A 17,154-nucleotide genomic window follows, 5' to 3' on the forward strand; every position below is an offset into this window, starting at 1 on the left:
GCAACGGTCCCAATCTCCACCAAAACAAAGTTTTGGAGCTGTGGGGTCCGGTCGGCGCTTAAGGCTCTTAGCATGACCAATCAAAAGAGTGGTTCTAGAAACGGTTGCGGGAGGTGGATTCGCAACCATGCGGTTGGGATTGCGCTAGCACGAATTAGAGACGGAAGGGAACGAAGGGCAAAGGTCTCCCGGGTTCGAGGACGCTGGGCTGAGGCTTGTTACGAGTCTGGGCGGTTTCCTCGAAAGGTGAAAAGGTCATGATGTTGTTTGGGATGCCTTTCTGTTTATCAAGCATGTCATTCAGTGGAAACATCTATCTAATAGAGTTTCAGACATGCACCAAACAAATCGTCAAATTATATTAACAAAGGAACTACCAATAGGGGCATAATCACCACGGCAAGAAACGGCCACAATACCCATTAGCACAATTCAAAGTTTAATGCTTGGACAAATTAATTGTCCAACAAGATAACAATACACATGTTGCTCTCAAGCAATGCTTTCGCTATTCAGACCGGTCATGTGTACATTACCAATATGATGTAATATACAAGCGCTACCACCAGCATGCAAATGGTATCATGAAGTTGTTCCTTCCTGTCCTCTTTCAGATCGGTAGCGATCCACAAATGCAGCCTATTCTGGGCACCAGGATGACGGCAGTCACATGTCAGACCCCTCACAGCAAACCGGATCCCAATAGTTTGGATTCCAAGTCTCGAAGAATCCAAGCAACCGTCCGTCTCGCGATGCCGCAAAATTGGATAAACTGGTCATCCGAACGAACAAAAGACGCCGCCCGCAACGCCGAGTTTAATTTTCATGCCGTGCTTTCCTTTTCCCCCTTCCCGTGTGTTTACCGAGCCCGTGATAATCGTGCTTGTGATACTGGAAACTCGTATACCCATCCTGCTTCAATACGATCCACGAAAACTCAACAGGAAACATAGGTCGATTTCTGGGTTAATTTCCTTGTCGAACGAAGGACAAACTTATTTTGCTGGTTGGCTCAGCCAAGGAGGCGTTGTGGTGGGCGTGGTTTCCAGCACCGTCCAGAATTTGGGTTCAAACACTGTTGTCCCCCAAAACACTGGTTGCCCACGCGTGTTATGTCTATTAATTTTTGTTTCGTTCAGGACTTGACGGCCGTTTCGGCATCGATCTTTCTCCGTTTCCCCTTTGGCGCCGGGCCCATTCGTGGAGTGTGATATGTTACCGTCCGCGTGACAACTTCACGAATATGCCTGATCGTTGTGCCCTTCGAATCCTTCCAAGCAGGCCCGAAGCAGGATGCGGAAGCCGGCGTGCTTGGGGAGGTATTAGCACTTGGTGCGTCCGAATCTGCGGGACGTTTCGTGCCAGAGATTTCGCTCATTTTCCTCAACTTGAGCGCCGCCTCCCAGTCAAACACTGGCCTCACCGATGTCGACGTGAGGGGAGTCCTTGGTGAATGGAGGATCGAAGTTGAAACGGCAGGCGACACGGGAAGTCTCATACTTGGTAATCCTGATGGGCCTATGGGTGGTGCAGACAAGGGAAGTGTCGGACCGCAGCGGGAAGGATTCGGTCGACTTGTCCCTTTGGAATCGGCCTTAGGACTATTTATGGTCGAGTTCGTCTCGTCCTCCTCTTCCTTTACCTTGGCTTCATCGCACTCACAGCTGAAATCAGATGCAGTTGTCGAGGGCGAGCTTATAGTGTCGTCGTCGTTATCCCGGGCTGAAGGGTCCTCAGATTCTGTTGACCCAAAGCTCTCATTGCTCTGGTTGCTCGAAGTAGTGCTGACGGTACTTGTCCGGTTTAGTGGTGGCTTCGCCGGAAGTGGTGGTGACGCAAGGCTTGGTGACGCAAGTGGCACAGTCTTAAGAAAATCTAGATAGGCCAGAGGCGGCGTGATAGGAGTCTTCTGCAACTCCTGTTCCCACTTGAGCGTAGCACTGAGTGGGTTGGCCGAGGGAAGGCCAGCAGAAGGAAGGCCAGCAGAGTGGATAATAGGGTCGCGAAAGGCCGGTGACCGCGAAACGGTCGACAATGGAGTGCCTAAGGGGATAGCAGATGGCAGCGACACAGCTGAACGAAGTGGCTCCGAGTCAGACCGCGAACAGCTGGGAAAGTTTGCTGTGACCGGGGTCGACAGCTTGAGTGTTGGTTTGGCCGACATGGTGAAGACGATTATGATTCTGGGTCAAACGAGACAACTGCAGAGTATCCAACACGAAAGACCCAACGGTGACAACTAAGAGTTGTCTCAACTTGAAAAACTTTGAACAGGTCGATGGAAGCAAGAAGGCGGAGAGTCAAAGGCTAAGTATATGAATGAGGGAATGGGACTTGAAACACCATCCGGGGATGGGCCAGATGTTTCCCCAAGTGGGTAACAAAGGATCGAATCCGGATCGAATCCCTCGAAGAATACCCTGTCTGTGCCCTGTTTCCAGAGCGCCGGAACAGTGGAAATGTCTGTGGGAAACAGACTCAGCCAGGAGCCGTGTGTTTTTCACACTTATAAATCGGCCCGCAGCAAGGTTGGGCGGGGGTCGCTCTCTTAAGCTGAAAGTTCGGGAAGCTAAAGACAAAAGTTAGTCTGTGATGATCCCAAAAGATATCTCAACACCGTGGTGGCTGAGTTTTCAATCGGTTGTCTGTTTGGAAGAACAAAACTGGCAGAAGGAAGCAGCGGGATGAAGGGAAACAGGATGTCCAGAACATCAAATGCAGGCGTGCTGTGACCAGGGGTGGCTGCCAGCACACCTCGTCAGTTAGGGGAGGGGCTTGAGGCAGTAGCAAATCAGAAAGAGGAGCAGAGGTGGGGCAGACGGTTGACAAGCGACAAAACAGCAGGGTCTCGAAGCAGTAGAGGTGTGTGCGTGAGCGTGGGTGCGGGCGCTACAGCACAGGCGTATGACTTCCCGCGATGCAATTTGCCCACTCCATGGCCGCCAGGCTTGTCTTCCTCCTAGGGAGAAGTACTGTGTCTTCCGTCTTCCGGAGGCCTGTGAGGGATTTACACAATAATTTTGATGCGCGGACGCGGACATGAAACCTTTCAGCAGTAAAAAGGTACCTACCTCCTTTGTGAGCGCTGGAGCCGCGGAGGATCCCAACACCAAGCTTTGTGCTGACCCGCCGGCCTGGGTCGGGAAGTCAGCGGGTGTGCTGCCGACTATTTTGGGGATTTCTTTTTTGGAGAAGAGGGATGATCTGGTCATCACAAACCTCAAAGAATCCTGAAGTTTGCTGCTTGGCAAAGTGTAAATCAATCCAAACAGCTTGAGCCAGATTCGCAGAAACACGCGCAGCAAAGACTGCGTAAGGCGATCCAGCACACCGGATGGTGATGGCTTGTCACGACGAGACGGGAGCCCAAGACCAAAACGAAATCCCCCAAGGCGGCGGATCGTGACTGCGTCGATGTCGGTTACTCACAACCGCCAGGCAACAAAAAGGAGTGTCCGATTGGTGGATGCGGACCCAGGATGGGCGCTAAAGTCATATAATTAGCACAGGGCAACATGATTGGCTAGATCTTGCCGCTCACCACACACAGTTCGACGGACCCTCGCTCTCAAGCTGTTAAGGTCAAGTGTGAACTCGCAGTGGCCGATCCCAATATCACAGTTTGCCAAAGATCTGTGGCAGCGCAGTCGAGAATAGAAACAGAATCCTTTCAGCTGGAATGCGGAGATGTGATGTGCAGATATAAATCTTGCGGGGAAGGTGGGGTCCAAAAGAAACCAAGAGAATGGATTGGTGTTGGCTCAAGGGATGAGGTGATGAGATCTTGAAAGCAACACCGAAGAAGTATCAATGTTCACTGGACCTATCTGCGAGCGCAACTTGACATGGTCTACGGATTTCAAAAATGCCATCCGGAGCATCTGCGGGTTGTTGGGCCCATATATGTCTATTGCAAGGCATCTCTAACCGCCTGCAATTCCGGGCCGCTGCAGCTTGGAGCTATTTTGGGTGATGACTTGGAGCAGTCCTGGCTTGCGGCTCTGCCCGTCATGACTTGTGGCAAGACCACATATTCTCGTCATGAAAGTTGAAACAAAACCATATGTGCCTGTTCAGCGCGTGCTACGAGTTGAAGGTGTGGCTAGACGAGCCTCGCCAGTGTATCGTTTGTCCTAGACAAAAAAACTCGAGTGGCTGAACTTTTTCAATATCCCCTATATGTAACTGCGTCTTCTCATCGGGCAATTGCATCAACCAGCACTGCGCGCGGCTGCTAACGCGCTTACAAAAACTAGTTGGCCTTCTGTAGGAAGCATGTATTGGTCATGGCCAACCCTTTAACCCACCACGTGTCGTTTAGGTCTTCATCTCAACAGCATCATTGGCTGTCCTTCCCTGCGATTCAAGCTGGTCAATGCTACTTCGGTACCCACAATATATGTCTGAAAGAGCGCGCGCCTGTTCCTGCCCCAACACTATTGTCCAGGCCGTTGATCGAGTCAAAGAGGCTGATTCGACTACGGCCGGACCGTGTTGAGGCAAATCCTAAGCTTCCTGGTGAACTGAGAGTTCACTTGGCTTTGTGTTATGGTGCGGTCTGAGAATATTCTCAGTTCTACTATCACAATTTACCTACCCAATCTATCAGGGTTAGGACATATGGCTTGTGTGGCTATGTTTTTGGTACCAATGGTTCAGACCCTTATGGTTGACGTTCTGCGGCTCTCGCATATGCAGATTGAATTCCATCCTTTGCACTTGAGTTGTGTTGCGGCGTAGCCACCACGGGACTATCTTGGCGATATGATCCTGGGCATTTGTAGTGCCTTGATAGCAGAGCTTACCATTGTAGTCTTTCATCAAGCTTTGGGGTGAAACGGTAAATTTGTCTCTCGGTGACCTCTAAAGTTGAATGAAACGTTTATCTTCGTCGACTATATCCTATCCATGGATTGAAGACTTCTCTAGCGGCAACTGAGGAGTTCTCAACACTATGTGGATCACATATTTGGGCTTTGATCCGTTAGGTCGGGCTCGAGGACAAGTCAAACGGCTGATGATTGCTGTGTTTGACACGAATTCGACTCAGACAGGCGGTTATCTGATGTTATACAGCCAACAGAAACTTTATGACTTCCAGCTTTACCAATAAACATATTGTATACCACTAGATGCTCCTGATGGCAAGAGAGCTCTTCTTGTTCATTTTTATCTTACGGTGTCTCTGCGGAACCTGAAAATCCTCAAGTGTAAAGTCCCGATCCTTTTTCCCTCTATTGAGTGGTAAGAGGGACCAGAGTGTCAGTATAGCGAACCTCCTTTGAGTCAAGAGATTCTCTTGTCCATCGGTAAGGTTTACTTGTGTGCTAGTTACTTGCATCACAGCGCTGATATCTATCCAAACTATATTGTTTACAGTCTCTGTGCTCATATCATTGACTAGATACAGAAGTACGATTGTAGCAAATCGCTTCATATAATCTGGAATTAGGAGAACACATATGAGAGTGAAGGATGCCTTAGAGGTCATAGAGTCAACCAGAGAGTTCTATTCCAATAAGAATGAGGTAGCTACTAAGGCAACCTCTCTTCTAAAGCTTATACTGTGACCGTATTACTCTTGGTTGACATTCTATGATGGTAAATGGTCCAACATCGATATTATTTAACGACGAAGCTAAAACAACGAGGTAAAATACGGTTATCTGAGAAGGGATGACTATGAGCTAGGCTTCATGTATCATTGGGTCCAGCTCCCCACCATGTCTGGATTCTGTGACCTGTCAGGCTCTTGTAACTGATCAACATTGTATATAATGACTTTTCTTAGATAGAATTCATGCATAAAACAAGTATGGACTTGTGAGGACCTATGCTGGCATGGATAGGCTTTTTGCCCATCTCCTCCGGGGTGCACTGGCTACTCGGCCGTATGATCTGTCGCAGCAGAAGGAAAAGCATCTCGTACTTGAACAAAAAGCGTGAACAGTCTTCAATTTTATCTGCATTGACTATGGAAGACTTCATCTAAAATCAAGTTGAGTTCTTCGTGATTTCCATGCTAACTTGCGAGAGTGCTCAAACAACATGCGGATGTCAAGGAAAGAACGTGATAGGCTAACCAGTTCCTTCATATCGCAGACATCAAACTGCTGGTGACATTCCAATGCATGATAAATGGGGTGAGTATGCTTGAGCAACACATATATTTTGGGGTGGCACTTGCACTTTGGATCATGGATGTGGCTAGACGTGTTTGGGACCACGATGTTTACAGCCAGGTCATTATGGTGACCACGACCTTGACCTACATTGTATGAGGGCAAGCATACACAGCTACAAGTAAATTATAATGAAATTGAACGATGAAAGCATGTATTGGCAAAAGAAAAAAAACAATGCTACATGGATCAAAGTTGAGGAGATGTTGCTTAGCCAGCTGGCAAGCAGTTGACTGAGACAAACTGTGACAAGATCGTCAGGCTCACGAGTAATATTCAGGTGAAATGAATCCCGGTGCCCGAGTTCAGAAGCCGATAATCTCATGAGCTGGTATATCAAGATTCAGAATGGCTTCCTCGAGTCGGAAAGCAACAGGATAGGATGCATCTTGGGGCATCATGATTATCCAGGGGACGATGAAGCCCGCCTTCCCAAAGATGGCGCGAGGAAGCCATGTGGTAGGCACGTGGTAGAGAATAGCGGCGAATGAGCGTCAAATGAAGAATCCAATATTGCCCAATCATCCTCCAAATTTGACGAACCCGGAGATAAGGCCAAGCTGTCATGCCGGAACTGGATATGGCAGTGATACGTTATTAGACGGCTGATATCTTGGATGCTCTTTAATCACCAGACATGGATATTGTGACGTCTGGGTAATGAAGTTGATGTCGGCGAAAAGAAGTAGAATTGATAAAGTGATCGCAGGAACTTCATCTATTTGAACCTGAGCTTGACTCAGGAAACCGAGATTAACCAGCTAAGATGTAGAGCCGACTGTCTGTGCCACATATCCACAAGTCTTTCTCTTACAAGACATGCTCTCTAGCAAAACTTCATTAAAATGCTGAACTACCGACATCCATAACAGTTTTCCTGGATTTAAAACGGGATAAAGTCAGAAAACCAGCCTGTCGGTTCGGCGGAGGCAGGCTAGGGGAGAAATTATTGGAGAGCTGGGTCGTGAAGCGAAACACGGGAACGGAATCAGCCTTGTATCTGTGACTGCTTACGGGGAAGGAACTGCGCGGTGCGGTTTTGGACGATGCAGAGTTGTGTGATATTGCTCATTGGTGAGCGTTTGATGGGCCCTGTCAGCCTCTTAATGACCGGATTGTCTTGGTGTTCGCTACCACACAGTACATAAACGACCCATGAAACCGCGCTACGCGAAGGAATCAACGTGCAAAGCTGTCGGCAGATCCCGCCCTTGCACCAGGCCATCTGTGCAGAATGTGACCCTTGTTTACCGTATGTGCACTAGTGTGGCAGGGAGTTGAGGTTAAAGTTTAGTTTGACAGGTGTGAAGCGTTGGCTGAGATCGCTTGCTTCAGTGTTGTGCATAGGCTGACATGAACCTCCCGGGGGGGGGGAGGGGGGCAGCAACGTTTGCAGGACTCAAACCAGACGAAAGAGCGACAGCAGCTTCTCAACAACGGAAGTGAAATTGTTCCGAGGATAGGGTAGGATGGGGAGCAGGCTGAAGCGGGAACGGCACACGGCATTGACGACAATCTCTTCGATATTGCGCGCCCATGTGGGGAGGATATTAAGGTTTCCTTGGGAAAGAAGTGAAGAATGTGTTGCATGGTGGTTTAGTGCTACATTGCAAATGACCAGGGTTTGCTACGCTGTGTTTCGTGTCTCCGTGCTCATCACGACGAAACTTGCGTGGCGTGGCGGTTGTCGTGTCGCAGCTAAACCTGGACAGACATGAAACTTTCGAGATATGGGAGGAGGAGGGCCGATAAGATTGGATGTCGGAGCTCGAGCTTTGACCCCTGCCTGACTTCGCTGATATCGAGATAAGGAACATGAAGGCCCTACGGAGCATGGGGTACAGCTTGTTACATCCATCAAGTCATGGGTTTTGCACATCCATCAGTCAATTTCAAGGGCTCAATGCAGTTGTTTGGGAGGACTCGGTGCACACACGGGTCTCGAAAGGTGCTGACTGTGATTCTCAAGCAGCCGGAAATCAGTTGCTGCAAGTCTGCTGCGCTGTCGTCCATCGCCGAACCCGACAGCAACCGAAAAGGTGCTGCGGGGGTGTGGCACAGCTCTGTGTGGGTTCACCCGAAGTCCCCGGCCACTTTTCTCGGCAGTCATGTAAGACACATCATCCAGCATCTTTTGGATGACACCTGCTGCTGTCGTCACCTGATTTGAACCTCGGGATGCTCATGCGTCTAGAGCATCCTGTTTCGTGTTTACCATATAGACATGCTGCGAGAATCCGTGTTGCCTATTGTGAATTATTAATAACAGCATCGAGTAAGCCCAACTAGTAGCAGCCTGGCAGGACAATCCTGTCGCCCTCTACACCTTGGTTTTCTGGGCGAAGGAACAATAGTTTCTCGTCCTCCCTTTCCTCGCACTGCTGCGTGGATGTCTGCTCCTCACGTGCTGGTGCCTAGATAGCCCACTATCGATATCAACATCGCCCAAAAATGCCGACTTGTGAGGGTGTTGAGGGGTCATCTTTTGGGGCACCAGAAAGTGGGCCACGGACCTGATCGCAGCTCTGCTGCCGATTGGGCAGCGCGAGATGTCGATGGGTCCGAGGCGGCGGGGTGGACCCACACCGACTTTTTGGGTTGGAGGCTGGTTACCGTGCTGATGTCCTGATGTGTTGGCCATATTACCATGTCACCTTCACGCTTAGTGGGGCACTGCTCGGGCTCCTTACATTCGTACCCCATCCGCCATTTGCCAATTCATCCAAGGGTGCACACGCAGAAAATCTCCACACTCGTGTGCTTCCTTGGTGTCTGAATGTTAACTGCGATCACGGATCTGTAGATCGATTAGTTTGCTCTGGTAAGATTCAGGTGAAGACAATGTATGTCTTTGAATTGAATCATTCGCCTTGGTAGGCTGGCAGATATACAGTACCAACCAGCAGCGCATGCAGTCCTCCTAGTTTGCTGCGTGGGGTATAGTCCGTCAGGACAAGGTAGATCGGGAATTGCATGGTGTGGTGTCTTCGGTCCTTCGGTAAGGCTGAGTTTGGTTAGGGTAGGATAAGGTAAACAAGGAGAGAACCATCAAAGAACATATCACCATCCTCATGAATAGTCCCGCAGCACGGGGGGCATTCAGGGTTGCTGGAACTAAATTTAGGCTGGGCTTGAAAAGCATTGCAGGAGGATTTAGGCATCGAGTGTCGGTACCTAGAGAGGGAGTGAATAGGGTTGGAGTCAATGTGGTTGTGATGCCGATCATCGGTGAAGTCAATGCATGATCTGTTCTAGACACAAAGGAGGGGCAACCGTGAGGATTCATGCCTGGCCGGATATCTTCGTCAAGAGTTTTGTGGTGACTCCTATTCATGTTTTTGGGGTCGCAACGAGATATGATCCGATGGTTTCCCAGAGTTATCCCGGACTCCCAATGATCTGTAGATACAGTTCCTTGAACGGTATCCTTCACAAACTGCTCGTGCCAGGTAGCACTCTTGGGTCAACGATGAGAGACGCTACGTTACCCAGCACTCAAGTCTTACGCTGGTAAAAGACCGCAATCGAAGATTCGAAGAGTCTTCTGCGCAGCGTTCCGCAGGTTTCCTTCCGTTTTTCCCTGCTGTGGCCCCCAGTGTCTTGACCTGGCAGTTGTTTGGGCGGGTCCGCCCAGCACTCCTATCCATCGCCAGTAAAGCTGTCGGAGTAGGCAAGGATCAAAAGAGTGCTATTGAAGAGGCCCCGACGGAGGTACGGCTCTGTACGCCTTATAGTATACGGTTATTGTAGACATTTTCCTGCAAAGTAAGCTGCTTGATCCCCGCAGCAATCACAAACTACATGGAGATAGGCAAAGCCGCAGGGCTGAGAGACGCGTGGGGATGTTTCCTCGATGCACTTCGATGCACTGCGGCGAGCTTTGTGGGGGAGGCGGTCAACATTTTCCATGTCTGGCAGGGTCAAGGCCCAATTCTCGCAGCACGAGCTACGCACTCCCTCCTCGGAGCTGGCTGTTGGACCCCTCCAAAGAAGAGCTCAACCCGCCAGCCACCGTGTGGGTCCCTGCCGCAAAATCCTGAAGAGGAGCGCCCCACTTTGGGCTGATTCATCCAACCAAATCCAAAGTTAAAGTCAGACCGCGCCCTCAAATCATCTTGCGGCTTTCCCTCGTCTCTCCTCCTTTTCCCTCGCACAACCAATCAAGCACCCAAGTGTCTCCCCACCCGACGACCGTTCCAGCACTGGGGGCCTGCCGACCCGGCTTCGTCAAACCAATCGTCGAAGAAGACCCAAAAGAATTTCATCAAATCAACGGCCGTTTTGAATCGCAACATCGTCATCGCGCAGCCCAATAAGGACTGCCAGAGCAGATCGGTCGCGATCCAACAAGGCAGCCTCGTCTGAGTCGCCCTGCCGCCTCGCTTAGTCACCGTTCTGTCAAGATTCGCGCTTGCAGGGTGCTTGCAGCCCGTTGAACCCTGTCTTCCCGCTGCTGCGCGCACTGCAGTAAGAGAAGCTTTGACTAGCAACACCAGTGCGCTTGTGCAATCCCAAGGAAGCCTTCTGATTCCTGGTTTCATCAGCCCAAGTGGCGCAGCTGCTGTTTTTGGTACGTACGTCACCATTTCCATTCCGGTAACCGTGTACAGCAATCCGCGTGAGGGCCAACGCGTCCATACTTGGTTTTGAATATCGGGTTTTGCCAGCAAGTGCTTGCAGAGCTACCCTGCTAAGCGCCCAACTGAGACCGGGATGTGAAGCAAGCAGAGTGCACACATCGACCCTTCAATATTTGTTTCCCCACGAAGTCTTTTTCTGTGGCGGACTGGTAGAGCATCACGGTGTCTGCAACCGGACAGTGGACTCACACGCTTACAGATCCTTATTTGGAATATTCAAAACATAGCCTGGCGCGACTCCCATAGGCGCTCGCCAGCCAGTCATCTCTCGGCGTAACCAACCGCCCGAGACAACTGAGCGAATCACCGGGCATATTGTCCCCACTAACACTAGGGGCAAAGACCGTCAGCTCGGGGACCTATCACCACCTTCGACGGCGATACTAATCTCACCATTGGCCACGGCCCGGTCCCGTGATTGTTCCTGCCTGCGGACCGCAATTAACTCGATCTCGCGGCTGCTCAATCAACGTCCCCATCGCCTATCCCAAGTGCGGCTCTGTGTACTGGGCACAAGGGGTATTATTGAAGTGTGGAGTCTGTCGAAACCGCAGCTCCATCATTCTTGTGGCTGTAAGTGCATGTCTCTATGTCCCTCAGGTGTGGCAGATCTCTGCGGACATGCCCTGCCACATTTCGGCGCTTTCCCTATTGTCTTATTCCTGCCTGTGTATACACTTATTACTAGCTCCTGGTTTGCGTTTCCAACTTAAACTGTGATGACCTCATGCCATGTGTACATATTACCTTGGCCACTTATTTTCTCACCGCGTGAACGATGTTGTGCTGACGATTATTCAGACTAAACAGCGCCTCTGGGTAGCAGAGTAGTCTGGTCAGATAGTGGTGAGTACTTCCCTCACTTGAGCTCAATTGTTGCCCATCTGGTTGTGTTTGGTTCTGTCTTAAGTGGACCGCACCACTTGTCTTGCAAACCTTACATCCGTTCCTTCACCACTTTCTATCCGCTCAGAGAGACAGTCGTGAGAGATAGAAGAGTAGCCCACCAACATCTCAACTCGACTTTTGCATGCCCGACCGAGTGGCTTGGCATCAACCGCAGACAGCCTGGTGGCCTCATCCGAGAGGGTTCAATAGAGAATTGGGGCTCCTGGGACGGCCAGGCTCTGTCATCACCAGCCTGACGCCTCAACCACATCCTCGTTTTCCTATTTTGGCGCTGCTACCCAGATCGGTTTGGGCAGATGAGCTGGCTCGCAGAGTGGACCTGCGGTGCATATCCTGTTATGCATGCCAGCGCATCAACTGGCCTTGGCCCTGGCCTCAGGCGTCAAAGCGATGTTCCCCACCATAAATGCAGCCCCACCTTCTCCCTTCCCCTCCTTCCCTTCCCCTCTCTCCCTCCAGTCCGGCCTCACCGTCGGACGCTCATATACTGCCATGCGATAGACCAAGTCGCTGACATGAGAAAAATGCTAGATCAGGACCAGTACCCAGTTTATTTTGTCCAGTGTGGCCTCTGCATAGACGCTGGCACTTTGCCTTTACTCTCAGTGTAGGACTTACGCATAAATTGAGGCAAGCTCAGCCATTCTCACGTGGCCGCGCTTGTTCTCCCCCAACTGGGCTACTTCTCTGAGTCTCGCCTGGCGACTACTCAGCCTGCATATGCTGCTGTGCAACCAAGTGCGCAGACTGCCTGCTCTCCCCTTGACTGCCAACTCATTGCTGCAATAGATTGGGTGTGCTGTTCTACGCCCAACCCACTCAGGGACAGAGTACTTCGTTGTCCGTCCCTTAACCCAATCACTTCGAGGCGCTTGATTCTTTATCAGTGGTTTCAAAGACTTTGGAAGCGACCCGACTGGTAACTCAGCGCGCCTCGGCCACTGGTCTTCTGGAACCTCAGTTTACCCGTAAACTAACAGCACTCAACATTCCCTACTCAGTTTTATGCCTTTGCATTCATAACAAGGTTATTGCTTCGAAACTTAACAGCGCGTCTCATCATTCCGTCCAGCCGCCTTTAGGATGATGGAATACGCCCAATACCAGCAACAACCGCAGACCGCGCATTCACAACCTCATATTCAGACTGGTTACCCAAGTTCGACAGGTGGCAACAACATCACTTCACCATCAACTCAACATCTTTCTCAAACATCACCAATTCTTCCCTCTCAGCAACATCAGCCATCGCCGACTCAAACCCACAATATGTATCAGACGCAGTACGCGGTGCCGCAGCAAAACATGCATTACGGCATGCCTGGTATTCAGGCCGCCGCTATGGCAGCAACGGCAGCTGCTTCCGGATCTTCATACCCATACATGCCGTCAGATCCAAGTCTGCAGCAGTCCCCGAGAATGTCGACGGTCGGTGCGAAGAAGGATGCCAGGGCAGGACCGCGCTCTCCCCAACAGATGAATAACATCCCTCAGCAAAGGCGGATGGGCCAGGTTGCCAGTCCGGGTGTTCCGAACGCGCCGACGATGCTTAACCACGGTGGTGCCCGCCCTGCCGTTCCTCCTCCGATGGTCGCAGCTCAGCAAATGCCGCCTGCTCAGTCTCCTGAGATGTCATCTGGTGCCGTTGAAGAGACCCCTCTCTACGTCAACGCCAAGCAGTTCCACCGGATTCTTAAGCGTAGAGTTGCACGTCAGAAGTTAGAAGAGGCACTTAGACTCACCAACAAGGGCCGGAAGCCTTATCTCCACGAGTCGCGGCACAATCATGCCATGAGACGCCCGCGTGGTCCTGGTGGTCGTTTCTTGACCGCTGAAGAAGTGCAACAGATGGAGAAGCGCAAGCGGGAGGAAGCTGAAGCTGCTGCGAAGGCTGCTGCGGAAGGCTCCGAGCAGAAAGAGCAGCAGAACGAGCAGCAAGGCGAACAACAGACACAATCGGAGCAACAGCAACAGCAAGAAGCTGGCAACAAGACTCCGACTGGTGCGACCAAACGGAAGTCGGATAGCTCTCCGAGCACTGCATCCAAGAAGCCAAAACAAGGGTCAGATGAAGGCGGCGACGAAGAGTAACGCAATATGGATAATAACAACTTGTGGAGCAAGGAAATCGGAAGGGAGGTAGCGCTTTGGTTTTATACCCAATCTCTGTTCATAAGAATGTCTACGAAGTTATGACACGACCTATCCTTTCATCCTCTTTAGAGACCAGTTTGGCAAGCAATGGCAAATCTCTGGCAAAGGAGTCTTTTGGGGTTCGGCGACGGTCGCGTCTCTTTAGCTTTGACTTTTCGTTCTCCCCCCTTTTTAATCTCCTTTTCAGATTATGCAACATCTCCTCTCTGGGTCTTCCGTAGGATTCTTGCATCGGCACAGTAACTTCTGGGGGGTGAAACACTCGCTTTATATGGACATAAACTTTGGGTGCGTTAGGGGCTTTTGCGTGGGGAAAGCGGGGGCATCTCTTGCTGTTCATTCCATCGTTCGATACCATTACAGCTTTTCGCCTCACAGCATCAGAAGTCTTCATTCGGGTTGGGTCGGCCTTGCGTTGTGTGCTTGAGGCGATGGGCGGACGGTTGGTCAGCTGGGTGGATGGTGGGAAGGATGATTGGTTTTGGACGGACGTGGTGTGAAGGGCCCTCTGGTACTTGGGGACCGGATGGGTGATATGGGATAGGACCTCTGGATTTTGTTGGCTGGTTCGGGGTTGGAAGGTAAAAGGGGGGACGGGAAGATTGCTTACCACACGGTTTGACTGAATGGAATGGCTACGATCGGATACCCCCCCTCAGAAACATATATATTCCTCTGGCTTCATGTGCGATTTTTGTCCATTGCTATGAGTTGTGTCTATGGCGGCTCCTCCCCACTGTTTTTCCTGGAAGTGTAGGGCTGTGAGATAGTGGAAATAGTCTGGTTGCCGCTGCCCTTGATCTTTATAACAGAACGGAACTGTGGCCCCAGGGGTGAACATGGAACTGAGGATACCAGACTAAGATATGGGCAATTCAAGTCCTCATGGCTTGTCATGAGGTAGAATGGTGGAGGGTTTATACTTTAGATGTATTGTTTGTGCATATAGTGACCTCTTTGTTTCGTTTGATGACTTAGAGTTTTCTCGCAACTGTCCTGGATTCCAACCGATGGGCGATGTACTCATACGGTCCATCGATAATGTACTTTCAGTGATAGCAAACCATCGGCTCTCGTGGCGAACGCTGATAAAAGTATGCCTATGTCACGCTTCGACAGCTCAATTTGAAAACTTGTTGGGACTTCTCCAGCAGCAATGGATAAAGCGGTTGTCTTAATTGATGCCTCGAATATCAGGCGAAAAAGACTGTTGTGCGCAGGGTCTTGTACTGAAAGTAATATTACGTACGATTACGGACTTTACAATGCACCTTACGTGTAACACCAAAGTGGGACCAGTTTCCAACCAAACAATATCTGCCACAACCAGCATCTGAACCTCTCCCTCATCCTCATCAACCATTTTCTCACTGAACGGCGTTGCTTGTTTTGTGGCGCCCAAATACGAAAGATGTTGTTCTTCAGGTATGTCATGAAGTATATGTTATGAGTCACTAACATTTGTTGTTTTAATGGCGAGCTGCAGTTTTGTTTCAACGTCGTTCACTGATGGGCAAGTTCCCACTTGAACTGGGAGCTGTCATCAAACGACCCAGCCCTGTCTTATCCTGTAGAAAGTTTCATGGAAGCATCCTGCTTCGCATAATACCTCACTTTACAAGGATATGTCACTCACATTCAACAAGGCATATTTTTTTTGAGTGAGGAAGAGTGATGGCTTGACCGTCTCTCAGCCCCATGCTCTTGACTACTCCCTTACCCCCTAGCTCTGCTTGTTGCTCAGCTTGGGCTTGGTTTCAGCAAATCGCCACCCATTTGGACTTCATCTTGGTGGGAATTTCTTACTAAGCATGACACAGCTTTTTTAAGACCCTCATCGACCACGAGGTCACGGTCGAACTCAAGAACGATATCCAGCTCCGTGGTATCCTGAAGAGTGTTGACCAGTACCTTAATATCAAGCTCGACAATGTCCAAGTCATGGAGGAACTCAAGTACCCCCACTTGGTAAGCAAGGTCCTTTTAGTATAAGGAGTATTTGTTTCGCTGGACAAAAGACCGATCGATGAAACACTCCTGCTGATGGTTCATGGACCAGAGTGCCGTTAAGAACATCTTTATCCGCGGCTCCGTTGTGAGATACGTTCACTTACCGGCTAGCGCAGTGGATGTGCAACTGTTGGAGGATGCTGCCAGAAGAGGTGAGTCTGGCTTTTTCTCATGATGTTCCGGAACGAGTCTCATACTAACATTTTGATAGAAGCCCAGAACCAGGCTGTGAAGGCTAAATGAGCTGCATGTAATCAGCAGGAAGATTGAGACAACGCAAAGAGTGCAATAAGCGTTCGAGTTGTGAAGCACGGTGCAGCTCCTGTTGCCACTGCGGCGCTCTGTATTGGTGGAAACTAAGCAGAGATAAGGCGAAACATAATGAACGAGAAGAGAGGAGACAACGTGTCAATGGCCGATGGAATCAAGGGTGATGACGCGGGGCCATCTCTTCCACATGCCTTTACAATGCATCCCATAAAGACTTACCGTGCTTTTGAGACACCAAGTAACGGCCAACCTGAATGCAGATATGAAGTGCTTTGGCCATATGGGCATCTCGCCCTCCTCCGTCCCTTGCTGAGTTCATTGCAGTGGAATAACTCAAATCGTATTCTAAATTTGCTCAGATATGCCGCATTATTTCTACCACTTGCTCCGCACACCCCTTTGCTGCGTAAAACTATGAGACCCGGATCTCATGCAAACCATGCTAAGAATGAAGTAAACAAAACCAGAGATCGACACAGGAAAATTCGTATTGGTAACCCCAGCCCACAAACTCGCGAGCAAGCAAAAGAGGCGAACTCCGCCTGAACAAGTCTCGCAGCCTTCTTATTCCCCACCCATCGCCATCTCGCGAACTTCCCCGAGCCCACAAAAGCTAACCTTGGTTTTGTGACGAGGCTGATAAGAGGCTTATTTTGGAACGGCTTTCCTAACGAGGAAGCATTGGGAGCTTGGCTCAGTTGGAAGAGCGCAGGTCTCATACCCAAGGATCTTATCCCAGCATCCGAAGTATGATCGGGCTAGACACCCGAGTAATCCTGAGGTCGTGAGTTCGAGCCTCACAGTTCCCATTTTATTTTGCAGTCTTCCCCCTTACATAGGCTCCATGATGGATGTTTGCTTTCTATTTTGGAGCCTTTTAACTTGATATCGAAATTACGTGGATGCTGGGTTTCCCAATTAAAGATACCCCTCAGGGATCGAAGGGCTTATATATCACCCTTATAAGTTTAAGGGGATCCATACTATAT

At 50.1% G+C, this 17,154-nt stretch overlaps 3 protein-coding genes and 1 non-coding gene across 4 annotated transcripts; 3 read left to right on the top strand and 1 right to left on the bottom strand.

Moving 5' to 3' along the window:
• Positions 1 to 1,135: 1,135 nt before the first annotated feature.
• On the bottom strand, positions 1,136 to 2,164 carry CTHT_0003550 (uncharacterized protein; the record flags this gene model as incomplete). The annotated part of the gene is made up of 1 exon (XM_006690838.1): positions 1,136 to 2,164. The coding sequence occupies one exon, from the start codon at positions 2,162 to 2,164 to the stop codon at positions 1,136 to 1,138; it is 1,029 nt and encodes a 342-aa protein (XP_006690901.1).
• Positions 2,165 to 12,814: 10,650 nt separating this feature from the next.
• Positions 12,815 to 13,822, top strand: CTHT_0003560 (putative transcriptional activator protein; the record flags this gene model as incomplete). Its single annotated transcript, XM_006690839.1, has 1 exon — positions 12,815 to 13,822. The coding sequence occupies one exon, from the start codon at positions 12,815 to 12,817 to the stop codon at positions 13,820 to 13,822; it is 1,008 nt and encodes a 335-aa protein (XP_006690902.1).
• A 1,474-nt stretch (positions 13,823 to 15,296) lies between these two features.
• On the top strand, positions 15,297 to 16,138 carry CTHT_0003570 (uncharacterized protein; the record flags this gene model as incomplete). Its single annotated transcript, XM_006690840.1, has 4 exons — positions 15,297 to 15,310; positions 15,706 to 15,853; positions 15,945 to 16,047; positions 16,107 to 16,138. 4 exons carry the CDS (start codon positions 15,297 to 15,299, stop codon positions 16,136 to 16,138), a joined length of 297 nt encoding a protein of 98 aa, XP_006690903.1.
• Positions 16,139 to 16,848: 710 nt separating this feature from the next.
• Positions 16,849 to 16,974, top strand: CTHT_0003580. Its single transcript has 2 exons — positions 16,849 to 16,885; positions 16,939 to 16,974. It is a non-coding gene; the product is annotated as a tRNA-Met (tRNA).
• The last annotated feature ends 180 nt before the right edge of the window (positions 16,975 to 17,154 follow it).

This window comes from Thermochaetoides thermophila, assembly GCF_000221225.1.
Source record: "Thermochaetoides thermophila DSM 1495 unplaced genomic scaffold scf7180000011806, whole genome shotgun sequence".
Taxonomy (NCBI): Eukaryota; Fungi; Ascomycota; class Sordariomycetes; order Sordariales; family Chaetomiaceae; genus Thermochaetoides; species Thermochaetoides thermophila.